The sequence below is a fragment of the Macrobrachium nipponense genome, chromosome 35 (assembly GCF_015104395.2).
Source record: "Macrobrachium nipponense isolate FS-2020 chromosome 35, ASM1510439v2, whole genome shotgun sequence".
NCBI lineage: Eukaryota > Metazoa > Arthropoda > Malacostraca > Decapoda > Palaemonidae > Macrobrachium > Macrobrachium nipponense.
Window position 1 is genome coordinate 17,645,562 of NC_061096.1, and position 15,488 is coordinate 17,661,049.

Consider the following 15,488-nt stretch of genomic DNA (forward strand, 5'->3'; position numbering starts at 1 on the left):
GGAGTTATTTAGGCGGCGTTTACACCAAGCGAGTCGAGTCGAGTCAAGTGAAGACGAGTCAAGACGATTCATGACTTCTTGAATCGCCACATTAATTTACAATGGAGAGTTTACACCAAGCCAGTCGAGCCATTCCCGAGTCAAGGCGATTCAGAGTAATGACTCGGGCGGATCCCCTCCCCCAATCCCCCCTTTTTTTTTTTCTTTTAAATTGGTGTTTTATTTTCGTATGTAGGGTGCAGTTACCTCCACTAACATTTTAAATTGTTCAGTTGTCATTCTGAAGAAGTCATAAAACTCCTCTGGATTGTTTATCAAGTCTGGGAATAGATGTCCAAAGCTTCCAAACTCTGGCCTTTTATTATTAATCTCATAATCCATAATCTTTGACGCCTACGCCTCAGCCACAGCAACACCGATATTTCAGCGAGAGCGTTTGCTTCCATCTAGTCCCTGTTGAGCTTGATTCTGACTTTCTGACTCAGTCAGTGAGAACGGAGCTGATTCAAAATGACTCGAGTCATATGACTCGTCTGACTTGACTCGACTCGACTCGCCTGGTGTAAAATCCAATAACCTATAGTTTTTCGCAACTTCCGTGTTTAATTCAGAGAGTAGATGTGCGAATAACATCACACTCTAGAATATTTATGGGACAGTTTAGACTTTTTATGGCCTAAATGTTTGATTTTCACTTATTTTTAACAGGGATGAACAATCGTTTTAATCGCAACCATAGATTTAGCTGTCATTAAATTCCATTGTATATTACTGGAAGTTGCGGAAGTTATGCGTTGCTGGAATTAAATTGCTACATCGGGTACAGTGATGACACGTGCCTGAAGTTTTAAAGTGGTTCTTTAAATAGGTGCTCTGTAAGCACAAATATTAGAAACACTCACATTTTGAAGTGGTCGATCTGGCCCACTGAAAAGCAGGAAACCTTATAGCTTTATTACATAATATATATACATATTAGCAAGTTTATTGTGACAGTTACGAGTATAAAGATTCATGAGTGTCCCACCACCACACCGAAGCGTATGAGATTCAAATTTACTACAACTGTTACTTCAATCTTTCGATAGTATTAAGTTCCAGTCCAGACTTTTATACTACTATGAGATTCAGGGCCTCTGTAACACGGTTTTTTCGCAATAACTTTTTATCAATGCATTTCATAAATATAACGCTTATTCAGAATACATATTATATCAACACATAAATTTTGAGTGTATTCTGCACTACGTAGGTTGAATAAATTTGGTACTTATAATGTAAAAGTGACCTTTTTTGAAGACGGGCCACTTCCTCAGAGAAAAGGTTTCGAACGCACTCGTTACGTAACTTATGACATCATTTCTTCCCTTTCTTTCTCGATGGATGATTGGCTGTACGTAACTAAGGCTAAACCTCTGGCAACAATGACATACAAATTTAAATACAAGCAAAGCAGTACACCTTTATGAACTCTGGAACCTCCCCACTGATAATTGTCATAATGAACAACAACCAAACAAAATATGTTAATAAATACAAAAAACACTTCGATTATTAGTCTAACTCCCAAAATAAGTTCCAAAGAATTACAGTCTACTTTATAGGTCACAATCAGATTGACAAGATGTAGGGAATAGTTGGGTAATTACCAAAACATAGTAGACAACTTGATTTGATAATTGCTATATCCAATGTCAAGCAATTTTTATTTATTGGCTATCTACCTATTTACTAAAAAAAAATAGCCGGTACCGTATATTGGCTTTAAACCTTCACCAATAATTATCGTCAGAATGGTGACTCAATGAGGCTCCACCCACTTTCGCCTTGTTATAATTCAGGATAACACTGAAGGCTACCATGGGCATTGTTGGATTAGAAAATTTAACTTCTGGCTATAAAAACTGATTTCTCGAGTAGTTGTAAGAAGTGCTAAATGATCCTCAAGGATCCCGCAGTTGGAGTTGGTCTAAAAGTTTAATTCATGTATATTACTGCTATACTGTTGCGGCACTACTGCTACAGTAGTATTACTACGCTAGCAATGATACCCCACCCACATCTATGTATCGTTCCGCCATTCATAAAGTCTTTGGGTTTCAGAGCCGATGGCATTTCTGTCTGGTGGATGGGCGGGGCAACATTTAGTCAAAAGGTGTTTGTTTACCTTGCTTACGTAATGAATGTTTTTTCGACTCTTGGCTCGTAATCATTGGCCATGGCGTCGGCTAGATCATTTTTTACTCTATAAAAATTAAAAATTAAAACTATCGGTTTTTTGGAGGTTACTGATAATGCTGACAAAATTTGTGTGTGGTTGTAAAATACACATATGTCAACTTTCAGCTACACCCGATGCTTTGACAAGGAGCAAAGTCCAAAAAACCGTGTTACAGAGACCCTGAATCTCATAGTAGTACAGCAAAATGGTATTAACCTGAGAGATATTTTGTTTTTAGAGAAATTATAACTTTGCTGAGGGAAAAACAAATGTACTGAACATCACTTGAAATGGTGCTTCGGCGATTGTGATTTTACCTAAAATTAAGAGAGTCGATGATTAATAATGAGAACACTTTAAAAAAATTAATGAAAAGGAGTTGCTTTAGCTCAGTAAAAAAATGTTCAACAACTGACTTAAACGTTTTTCGGTTCTTACCCAAGAAATTTCGTCACCCATTTTCCTCTGTACAATGAAGCATTGTGATATCAACCGAAATCAAACACGTGAGCAAATGAAAATGACCTTTCATGATAATCATTATTACTAAAATTTCCTTATTTCTGGTGATAGAAATTCATTTCTCGATATAATGTGGTTCGGATCCCACAATAAGCTGTAGGTCCCATTGCTAGGTGACCAATTGGTTCCTAGCCATGTAAAAATATCTAATCCTTCGGGCCAGCCATAGGAGAGGTGTTAATCAGCTCAGTGATCTGGTTAAATTAAAATATACTTAACTTAACTAGAATTTAATCTTTACACGAATGCATACAATACTGCAAGGCAGAAATATCAACCTACGAAACTAAAATGAAATCTAAAATTACTCAAGGGTCGAAATATGAGAACCAGAAACGTTCAAAAGTGCTAGAGTGAAGAATACTCTTCAATGAGACTAACTCAACTGACATTTGTCCCTCGGAGATCTATCAGAAATTGCATTGAATTCTTCTCTGTGCAATGAATCCTTTTCTATACTAAAAGGTTTCTGATGTATGAAGAGGTGGGAAGCGGAGAATATTTTATTGACTCGTCACGTCGCTAATTTACCAAATTATACCCATTTTAAGCCTTGACTGAGCAGGAAGTGTTCTTCATTAGTAAGAGAAAGTGAATTAAGGCATCAAAAGTCGGAGCCATATTGCTTTTTAATCATTCTTTTTTTTATGCAAATAGAGAAGGAGCGGTTACCACGAGGAGCCGGGTGCCTCAAAGCACGGAACTTCTTGGTTCTAAAAGAAAAGTTATAATTAAGGAAGCTCTCATGTGCGTGACAAAATATTGCTTTTCTCCACAACAGATAGAACTAATATTAAGGTCAAGTTTGTCTTAACTTTTCTCTTTCCAGGTGATGCCCGGCAGGGGACGAAAGAATAAAGTCTGAACAGAAAAAAGATAATAAAAGGGGATGACATTCAATGAAAGAATAAAGACGATTATTCGCGCGATTTTAAAGATGACCGATTACTTTTATTTTGAGGGAATCATTTTTTTATATAGAACATTTATATGCTAGTTTATTTCTCGTGCGTGGAGTCTCTTCAACAAGTACTGAAGCATGCATAGTATGTATATATATAATATATATATATATATATATATATATATATATATATATATATATATATATATAGTATATATATATACACGTATATTGTCTCTTAGTGTGCACTAACTTACAAAGTTACTTTGGAAAGTCACTATCTTATTTTGGATACTATCTTCCCGAACCCACACACACACACACACACACACACACACACACACACACACACATATATATATATATATATATATATATATATATATATATTATATTCACACACACACACACACACACACACACACATCATAATATATATATATATATATATATATATATATATATATATATATATATATATAAAACGCATCGTCAATCTGAAAAGCCACTGACGCATTGGTAACCACCCTAATCACTACAAAACACAGCAAATGGAAATTTGTTATAAGAATTAAAACAATTTGAAACGAATATCTTTGGAAAACGAAAATTCCAAAATTTTACAAGACAGAAAAAAATGGAAAGAAAAGACAACTTACGATTATACCCTTTGAAGGCTATCACGCAACTGTACCTGAAAAGAAAGTAGGTCACTTAAAAATTGATAGAAAACAATATATAAAAACAATTACAGGTCACATTACCTTAATATATAATCTTGTTTAGCGGTTTGGTTTGCTTTATTTACTAATGTTAATTAATTAGTGTGAATAACGATCCTAATTATAAGACAAAACAAAGTCCTGGAGATATTGTGACTAAACTCAGTAATTTTCAAAGTCAATGCACTGCTAGTGCTAATTTTTTTTTTTTAAGTTCACTAGATCTTCAGTATTGAACTTGGTCCATACTATAGTTCAGTCATTTTTGCTGACTACTACATTAGTGGAGCTCTTATATTCCAAATCGATAGATTTCAGGTTTCTTGATAACAAGACAATACAAAAATGCTTGTTTTCATTTCGGTAATTGTCATTTGATCACATTGGTGGAATTAATATATCAACAGTCATGACGTTCTATTATCGAGGAATGCTGTTGGCCTTTAATAATCATAACTCCTTCAGCAAATGAAGCAGCTGAATTGTAGCTGACGTACACACCTCAAATAATGCACTGCTTGTTTTAATTACTAAGGCAAATGTTCTATTTATATTTTGTCAGGCTTGCAACGTGAAGAATTGACTCCTTTTTGAAAATACTGCGTACACTTACAGGATTATGAATTTTTCGCAAGGTTACTTCTTAGATAATAATGCACGCACAACCTTCTACGCAATTAGCAACAAGAGCCTCTTTTTTAATATCCACGATGAAATTAGGCATATTATTTTTCATAATAAAATAACAAAGAATATATACTTTCAACTAATAAAATGCTTAACTCATAAAGTTATCACCGAGTAAAATATCTGAATGTCGAATGTTAGTGTTAAAATCGCTAAAGCCCATGTTCCATATCTTATCAGATTGCCTTTTACTCTCTTTCTACAATGTACAAAAGTTAATAAATTACTCTCACACGATTTGCTCATCAGCATTGCACCAAGAGCCCTAGTAATGGAGGCCCCCTTAAGATGGACACTATGGCAGTATGGCAGCTTTATATCGAGACAATTTTGTGAGAAGGAACAATGAGCGGGGGAATATTCCAAGATCACTCATGAAGAAAATGAAGATTCTTCCTGATCCTGCATCCGCTCTCGCTCCCTCTCTTTTTAATCCAGGCCGCCTTCAATCTCCACCACGCCTAGAAGTCGCCTTTGTTCGTAAGCCTTACCTGATGGGGGATTCAATTTTCACCGCATATGATGAGCCTTCCCTCTGCCATTGATGGAGCTGGGTGTTAAGGAAAATCCTCATTTGACGATTGTTATTAAAGGAATACGAGAAGTCGGAGACTGACTCATACCAATGGGAATATTTTTCTTCCGGGATTCCTACAGGGAGGCCTTTACTATATTTGACCAAAATAATATATTCAAGTATGCTTTCATACTTTCTGTACATACATACCAACTCAGATGATGTCCAGGTGCAAGAAAACATCGATCTGGTCTTTAAGCCTCTTCCCAAGGATTTCACTACGAAGCTTGCAAATGCGCTTGCATTCCTACGTTGCCCTTCCACGAAAGCCTCGTATGCATAATAGCCACTTTACCAAATGAAACTTGCGTTTTGCTTGTAATTTATTCAAGATTTTTTCTCACTAGACATAAAGTACGGCAATGTTTTTTTTTTCCAAATGCGATAGCTACACTGATCATAGACGATTTATTCAAATTTCCCTATAACTTGCATTTATTTTATCTCCCCTACAGAGGTGCGTAACAATTTTTGGAGTATAATTATCTCAATAAAACTCAGCTTAACAAAATATATCTTTATAAATTCATGCTCCCTGAATGACCCCATGCAGATCAATATTTTCATGTAGCCTTCGTATATTCACACACTCTCCTGAAAGAAGGTTGATAATTTCATACGTTTTAAAGAATGCTCTATGAGCAGGAGCCCGTGCTAGCATGAGGCCAGCTTAATCTTCAACAACATTTAGAGATCCTGCCAGTAGAATATCATTCATATCTCTGAACCTAATTGAACGTTTACTCTATTATCGTACGTAGATCTTTAACCGAAATAATTCAGATGAAAAAGTACGTCAATATTTTAGGGAACATTTTCCATATCCTCGTTTGAAGCTACATTGTCCAATTATCTTACGTTCCTTGTAATCTTCTTATTCTTGAAAATAAACTTAATGACAAGTTTTATTAATAGTTTTTTTGTACTCAGGAGGCGTCAGCTTTGAAGTCCAAAGCATTTCCTTTCCTTCTTATTAAGATCCCTGATGCATGCTTCTCTGTTAAAATACGATGAAAATAAAAATAAAATTTAAGCTTTTTTTTATGAATGATAATTGATAAAAACCAAAACTATTCTGCTTGCATTCTGATGAACTTTGGAAAACTTTTAATCGTTTTCTGTGCGCTTCGTTCAACTTTCATATTCATTTTCTATGATCTCCACTTGCGGTTTTATTAAAATCTCATAAGACTATGTACTTGACAGGTTTATCTACATTACAGATATAGAACCCCAACGAATGACTTTTACAAAGATGAATGGAAGCCTTTCAAATTAAGAGCTCCAGTTGCACTCAGAAAATTCTGACTAATTTAGCCTTTTGTATGGCCACTGACAAGTCATTATTATTATTATTATTTTGCTCTATCACAGTCCTCCAATTCGACTGGGTGGTATTTATAGTGTGGGGTTTCGGGTTGCATCCTGCCTCCTTAGGAGTCCATCACTTTTCTTACTATGTGCACCGTCTCTAGGATCACACTCTTCTGCATGAGTCCTGGAGCTACTTCAGCCTCTAGTTTTTCTAGATTCCTTTTCAGGGATCTTGGGATCGTGCCTATTGCTCCTATGATTATGGGTACAATTTCCACTGGCATACCCCATATCCTTCTTATTTCTATTTTCAGATCTTGATACTTATCTATTTTTTCCCTCTCTTTTTCTTCAACTCTGGTGTCCCATGGTATTGCAACATCAATGAGTGATACTTTCTTCTTGACTTTGTCAACAACGTCACATCTGGTCTATTTGCACGTATCACCCTATCTGTTCTGATACCATAGTCCCAGAGGATCTTTGCTTGATCGTTTTCTATCACTCCCTCAGGTTGGTGCTCGTACCACTTATTACTGCAAGGTAGCTGATGTTTCTTGCACAGGCTACAGTGGAGGGCTTTTGCCACTGAATCATGCCTCTCTTTGTTCTGGTTCTGTGCAAGTGCCTGGCATTCGCTTGCTATGTGGTTTATGGTTTCATTTTTCGTATTGCACTTCCTACATATGGGAGATATGTTATTTCTGTCTATCGTATTTTGAACATATCTGGTTCTTAGGGCCTGATCTTGTGCCGCTGTTATCATTCCTTCAGTTTCCTTCTTTAGCTCTCTCCTCTGTAGCCATTGCCATGTGTCATCGCTGGCTAGTTCTTTAGTCTGTCTCATGTATTGTCCATGCATTGATTTGTTGTGCCAGTCCTCTGTTCTGTTTGTCATTCTCCTGTGTCTGTATATTTGTGGGTCTTCGTCTACTTTTGTTAGTCCTTCTTCCCATGCACTCTTTAGCTACTCGTCTTCACTGGTTTTCAGATATTGCCCAAGAGCTCTGTTCTCGATGTTGACGCAGTCCTCTCTACTTAGTAGTTCTCTCTCTCCTTCCTTTCGTATTATGTATAGTCTGTCCGTATTTGCTCTTGGGTGTAGTGCTTTGTGTTTTGTCATATGTTTCCTGGTTTTCTGATCTATGCTGCGGAGTTCTGCCTTCGTCCATTCCACTATTCCTACGCTGTATCTGATTACTGGCACTGCCCGTGTTTATGGCTTTTATCATATTTCCGGCGTTGAGTTTTGACTTGAGTATCACCTTGAGTCTCTGCATATATTCTTTCCTGATCGTGTCCTTCATCTCTTGGTGTTTTATACCTCCTCCTTCCATTATTCCCAGGTATTTGTATCCAGTCTCATCTATGTGTTTGATGTTGCTCCCATCTGGTAGCTTTATTCCTTCAGTTCTCGTTACTTTGCCTTTTTGTATGTTGATATTATTATTATTATTATTATTATTATTATTATTATTATTATTATTATTATTATTATTGTGCTTAAATTTTTTAAGAATAAATATATAAATTGGTTTAGCTAAAAATGGGAAGAAGAAAAAATGGAGAGATTAATCCAGAATGATCATCAATTCATAATGACTTTTTTTCATATGAAAAATCCTCGAAAATATCGAAGGAAGGTAAAGAAAGTGTTTGGCCACACCTTCAAGAAAGGGAGTTTCAACACAAGAGATCCCTGATGCGATACTATACAACCTACGGCTAGAGCACTCGGGTTACATGTTCTCAGCCTACTACAAAGTTTTTTAACTTTACGCTGGAAACCTATTGACCACAAATGGCTCTTAATACTCTTTAATCAACTCATGAAAATAGACGAGCACAATTACTGACAACTTTTCTCAACTTTGAGCCAGATACCGCAATAAAATCGAAGCCTCACAGGTTCTTGTTTCAGAGACTCCAGAGGGATTAGGTGATATTTCATCTGTGGCATCAACATTGGATACTTTGTCCTGAAAATTTTGATAAGCAAATGCTGAAACATATCAGAAATTATGCTTGTGTGACTTGCAATTTATGGAAGGGCGATGTTGGTGACGTCCTACTATTCATAAGTTGTACTATTCGAAAAATTAATGTTATTTCTCTGCATCATACTCAAAACAAGATATGATCGGAAATATTAAAGGAATGAATCAGATTCACTGTTACTGTCTTCAAAGTCAGTTTTGCCTGGTGTGTGAGACCTCTACAACATATAATGCTTTTGAGGAATGTAGGAAAACTGCGTTCCTGTAACTAATTGGAGGTCATATAAAATAGCCTTGTAGTTTTAGTTTTATGCAAGGCCAATAAGCTTTGCTCTTATAAGGCGGATCTGTCCTACATCTCCGATCTGAGCCTCAACACATCTCCTCGCCCTTAGTACTATTTCGTTGAACTTCAAGTTACTTCTTTCGCATCACATTTGCTTACTATTATCTTCTAACTTAGTAGTACTAAGTATGCCAAGTCAGTTGCAGATAGCAGACTCTGATTTAAATAATCGGTTATTCATTTAATTCTTTTTAAGGCAGATTCGACATCAGGTAAAAATGTTAAGAAAAAACAGGATAAGGTTTTCTACTGCAGTGCATGTTTTCTACAAAAAAATGCCCTTTTTCGTGTACTTTATGTTTTGTATTAATAAAAAAATAAGTAGGGCACACTGCTCCTTTGGCGGAAAAACAGAGAGAGAGAGAGAGAGAGAGAGAGAGAGAGAGAGAGAGAGAGAGAGAGAGGCACGCATTTCGAAACGTCGGGTTTATGAATTTTGAAACTGTTTCGATTCTGTTTCGAGACGTTTGCACACATGCTGAATTTTTCGGTTTCAGTTTGCCTTGCAAATAGGAAGTTATTGATGACGATCCCTCGGGAAGCATCGAACATTTTTTCATTGCTTATTTCCCAAACTTCGCCGATGCTCCTCGAGGGCGACTTAAACTTCTTCAGGCTCAAGATGTAAGAGGATTCGTCTCGTTATAGCCGATAATTTGGTCTTTGAAAGGGGATCTTTTGCTTGATTCTATTTTAATTTCTACTCTGAATAAGTTTTTATTTGTGATACAATTGTATGCAGTATAATTATGTCATTTTATGGAAAATATGAACATTTTAAAACCAAAATAGAAATTAAATTCTAATTACAAATTATTAGTTCCATATATATTGTAATTTTTAAACAATATTTTCAGAACGAAAAATTGTGAAGACCCTAAAATATTCGTGATCAATTGTTAACTGCGATTTTTTAAGCTCCAAACAAAAATAGAAAAGTTTAAAAGCTTATGGTTGGTAAAAGATACGGAGTTTACTTCATACCAAAAACATTATAGCATTCAAATTGTATTTACTAAGCCAAAACCATCTGTCATTTAAAACGAAATATATTCCGCAAAATAACAAGGAAAAAATTATATTTCATCGTTTTAATCTCGCTTTGAAACATCTTAAAAACTCACAAAGTATTCAGCGCACAAAAATCTTAGCTTTCACATAAAACTCTGCACCAAAATCATTACATTTTGAATAATGGTTACCTCAGCTCCCTCGTTCACCTACTAACACAAGTCATTCATTAATGAAAGAATTGCTAAAATTCTTTCAATAATAATAATAATAATAATAATAATAATAATAATAATAATAATAATAATAATAACATGAACATTTAATTAAGATAAAAGAACAGGAAACTACCATTGAATCACTATGAATACAAAACAACGCTCACATGGAGAGGAGACTAAAACATTTTAAGTTCAAATTGATATTGGTCCTTAAGACAAAGGGGCAAGTAAGTTCAAATTCCCGTGATGCAATGCATCTCCTTAATATTACGAATATTCATACGCGACAAAATACATGCGTATCATAACATTAGTGTAATTAGTCTCCTGTGTGGTTACAGAACAATGAACAAGTTGAATAAAACATGAAAAGCAGATACATAGAAAGCATACGAATGCAAAATTGTACATTAGTCTAGAACGACCTGTATTTCTGTATCGGCTTGCTAATATATGATAATATGAACTGGGCATCTGTTAGAAAATAATTTATAAGTCGCCATTTTTATGGTTCAATTTATCATATATCTACTCTACGTGGCTTTTAAAGCAAATGAGCGAAGAACATAAACACATATCTTGAACGAGCAACTGAATTTTCTTATAAACATGTTATCAGGCGGAAAGCACCATAAAAGTTCCCCTTCGCATAGGCAGCCTTTTACATTTTTCTTGGCATCAAGGAGATATTTAGGAGTTACATTTCCCCTCTATTAGCTTCCGTTCCCCACTAACTGCTTTGTCTGGAACATTTCAAGACCAACTACTAATGCAGTGTGATGAACACGTTCTGTCAGCTCTCGTTTATAACTACGAACGCATATAAAGGACAGGCCAAAAATAACCTTAGAGCCAAAATCGGTCCGTCTTCACCAAGAGATCAAAAGTCATGCCAAATCGGAACGTACCCCGGCTATTATTTAATATGGCCCAAGTTCGCGAACAAAAGATGTAAACGCGACAGGTTAAGGCTTTTATTCATATTTGCTTCCGCTGGGAATTATGATTCCTTAAATTTGAGAGTGATATATTGCCTCCATCAAGCAAAAGTCTCTGTGTCAAAAAGGAATGAAAATCTTACAATGCTCTTTTTGCAGTCATTTTGCTAAAATTATATATATATATATATATATATATATATATATATATATATATATATATATATATTATTATAATTTTTTTTTTTTTGCTCTATCACAGTCCTCCAATTCGACTGGGTGGTATTTATAGTGTGTGGTTCCGGGTTGCATCCTGCCTCCTTAGGAGTCCATCACTTTTCTTACTATGTGCGCCGTTTCTAGGGATTACACTCTCTGCATGAGTCCTGGAGCTACTTCAGCCTCTAGTTTTTCTAGATTCCTTTTCAGGGATCTCCTCGGGATCGTGCCTAGTGCTCCTATGATTATGGGTACAATTTCCACTGGCATATCCCATATCCTCTTATTTCTATTTTCAGATCTTGATACTTATCCATTTTTCCCTCTCTTTCTCTTCAACTCTGGTGTCCCATGGTATGGTATTGCGACATCAATGAGTGATACTTCTTCTTGACTTTGTCAATCAACGTCACGTCTGGTCTATTTGCACATATCACCCTATCTGTTCTGATACCATAGTCCCAGAGGATCTTTGCCTGATCGCTTTCTATCACTCCTTCAGGTGGTGCTCGGTACCACTTATTACTGCCCCCCAACCCCCCCAAGGTAGCTGATGTTTCTTGCATTGCAGGCTCCAGTGGAGGGCTTTTGCCACTGAATCATGCCTCTTTTTGTACTGGTTCTGTGCAAGTGCCGGGCATTCGCTTGCTATGTGGTTTATGGTTTCATTTTTCGTTTTGCAATTCCTACATATGGGAGAGGTGTTATTTCCGTCTATCGTTCTTTGAATATATCTGGTTCTTAGGGCTAATCTTGTGCCGCTGTTATCCATTTCTTCAGTTTGTTTTCCTTCCTTTCTCTCTCCCCTCTGTAAGCCATTGCCATGTGTCATCGCTGGCTAGTTCTTTAGTCTGTCTCATTTATTGTCCGTGCATTGGTTTGTTGTGCCATTCCTCTATTCTGTTTGACATTCTCCTGTCTCTGTATATTTGTGGGTCTTCGTCTACTTTTATTAGTCCTTCTTCCCATGCACTCTTTAGCCACTCGTCTTCACTGGTTTTCAGATATTGCCCCAGTGCTCTGTTCTCGATGTTGACACAGTCCTCTATACTTAGTAGTCCTCTTCCTCCTTCCTTTCGTGTTATGTATAGTCTGTCCGTATTATGTATAGTCTGTCCGCTCTTGGATGTAGTGCTTTGTGTATTGTCATATGTTTCCTGGTTTTCTTATCTATGCTGCGGAGTTCTGCCTTCGTCCATTCCACTATTCCTGCGCTGTATCTGATTACTGGCACTGCCCATGTGTTTATGGCTTTTATCATATTTCCGGCGTTGAGTTTTGACTTGAGTATCGCCTTGAGTCTCTGCATATATTCTTTCCTGATTGTGTCTTTCATCTCTTGGTGTTTTATATCTCCTCCTTCCATTATTCCCAGGTATTTGTATCCAGTCTCATCTATGTGTTTGATGTTGTTCCCATCTGGTAGCTTTATCCCTTCAGTTCTCGTTAATTTGCCTTTTTGTATATTGACTAAGGCATATTTTTCTATTCCAAACTCCATCCTGATGTCCCCAGATACAATCCTTACAGTCTGGATTAGGGTATCTATTTCCTTGATGCTCTTACCATACAGCTTGATGTCGTCCATGAACATCAGATGGTTGATTCTGTTGCCTCTTTTCTTGAGTTGGTACCAGGCATCCATCGTCTGTAGTACTGTTGTTGTTATTATTATTATTATTATTATTATTATTATTATTATTATTATTATTATTATTATTGTTGTTGTTGTTGTTGTAGCTCAGGAACCACCGTTATTACAAAAAAACTTGCAAAGCAGATATTGAAAAATGCTAACAATCACTCTGACAGATTTACTTCCTTAGCAATTTTTACGTTATGTGGAATAAAACAGGAAATAAATTTATCATAATGGGGTAATGAATTATCGATGAAACCTTACATATTCCTGGTGACACGGGAATCGCTGATATATTCAAATGAAACGAGGGCACCTGAATATACGTCGCGTTTACAGAGCTGGAGAAGAAATTAAATTAAAAAAGCAAATAATTTTCCTCTAGTTTCTTCTTTTTATGTTCTCTGTAACAATCATTTTTTTTTTATAAAAAGAAAGGTCTATAGCTTCTTCGAAGTTAGCCCAACTATTTGCTCCTTTAAGCTTTTCCTTTTCATTTTCTTTAGCCTGTAATTTGCCTAAATGCTTCGAAGTTCTGCCCTATCGTCCTGCACGAAGGACTCACGGAAAATTCACACCTTCTGTCTTTGGTGTGTTTACGAGAGAAAATAAATTGAGAAATTGTTGCTAAAAAGCAATGAAAATTGTGAACCTGCAGTTTCATTTTGCAAACAGGCAAGAAATATCGTCATAATTCAAAATTCACATTCAAAGAAGGTAAGAAATACAATGCATGTGATGACACCAATTCTCATACACAAAAAAAATGGAGCTATCTCCTAATAGTCATTATATCATAATTTCAAAAAATTCAAGAAAAAGTTTATCTGCGCCATTGATTTCTTTAACAGCAAGATATATATATTTTACATTGATGAAAGCGTGAGAAACATAATGGAGAAGCCATATCCTGTAGATGTTTGCCGCTTCCATGAAAGAATGGGAAGTAAAGGCAAAAGTCAACTTTCACAGAGAGCTAACCTCCACTCGGTATGAGTAAGCTAAACGAAGAGGTCCTCCCTCCAAAAACTATCCATTCCTATCTCTCACAAAATGTAATCACTTGTTGCTAGTCACGAGAATCATAAATGGAGAAATTCTCTAAAAAAATCTAAACTTGTCTTTCAGTGTAATCTTGCAATTAAATAATATACAAACAAACGAACGCGAAAACTGAACCAAAAAACAAACAAATCCTTGTAGGAGAAAACACATCTAAGACTATATATTGATATGAAATCTTAACGTAAAGGCAATACAGAATTTGAGCCCTATTTAATAAAATTTATATTAATTTAAAGTCACCTGAGGCAGAGAAGACTAGCTTTACTATTCTATTGCATATGCAGAAGCATATCTCAGAGGAGACAGGGCGTTTGGGTCCATTCTGATGAATAAACATTTTAAACATATCCGATATCTGTTCCTTTACAGCCTTTGCTAAGTGTTCGGCGGCTTGATAAAAGTTATGAAAGGTGAAGCTCTCGTAACAATCATCAGGCTACACTTCCCACATTTACTCATTAGAGCAATAATCCTTGGACTGCATGGTTTGGTGACTCCCTCATGCCCTTTGCTAGCAAGTTTTTGAAATTCTCGGTCTGGCTTAGGTTCGAATTGCTCTAATGTGTATATTATATGTGTCAATATATATATAAAGAGGTAGCTATAGGGAAAATAATACGAAGAAGGAAAATAATGACTTTCATATTATTTTTCCCTTTAGTTACCTCGACTTGGGGGAAAAGCTTATTGTTTATAACATATATGTATGATGTATGCATATAAATACGTGCAATATATATGTGTATATATGTGTAATGTTTTGTTTTGTATAAAATTATATATGTATATATATATAGTTTTTGTGTGTTTGGCTATATATATATATATATATATATATTATATATATATATATATATATATATATATATATTTATATTTGTATATGTATATATCTATCTCATCTATATATATACGCATATATATATATATATATATATCACATTTGTGTATATAATATATACTCATACTTTATCTATCAATATGTTGGATGAGCCTGTGCAAAAAGAAAAAGAAAAAAATACAGTCTTATCCACTTCAAGCATCCACTAAAGGCTCCTCAACAACGAATCAAAGCCTTCTATACGCATTTTGGGCTATTCACCCC

The 15,488-nt window shown here is 35.6% G+C and overlaps 2 protein-coding genes across 3 annotated transcripts in view; both read right to left on the reverse strand.

Annotated features, from left to right (window-relative positions):
* The window catches only part of LOC135208447 (uncharacterized), a 683,342-nt gene that overhangs the window by 332,401 nt on the left and 335,453 nt on the right, over positions 1-15,488 (reverse strand). The gene's annotated exons all lie outside the window — the stretch shown is intronic.
* The window catches only part of LOC135208291 (uncharacterized), a 27,003-nt gene continuing 11,938 nt past the window's right edge, over positions 424-15,488 (reverse strand). Inside the window, exons 5-6 of the mRNA XM_064240394.1 lie at positions 8,854-8,926; positions 424-557 (exon numbers count right to left, since the gene is read on the reverse strand). Coding sequence (XP_064096464.1) covers positions 424-557; positions 8,854-8,926 — 207 coding nt within the window. The remainder of the gene's footprint in view (positions 558-8,853; positions 8,927-15,488) is intronic.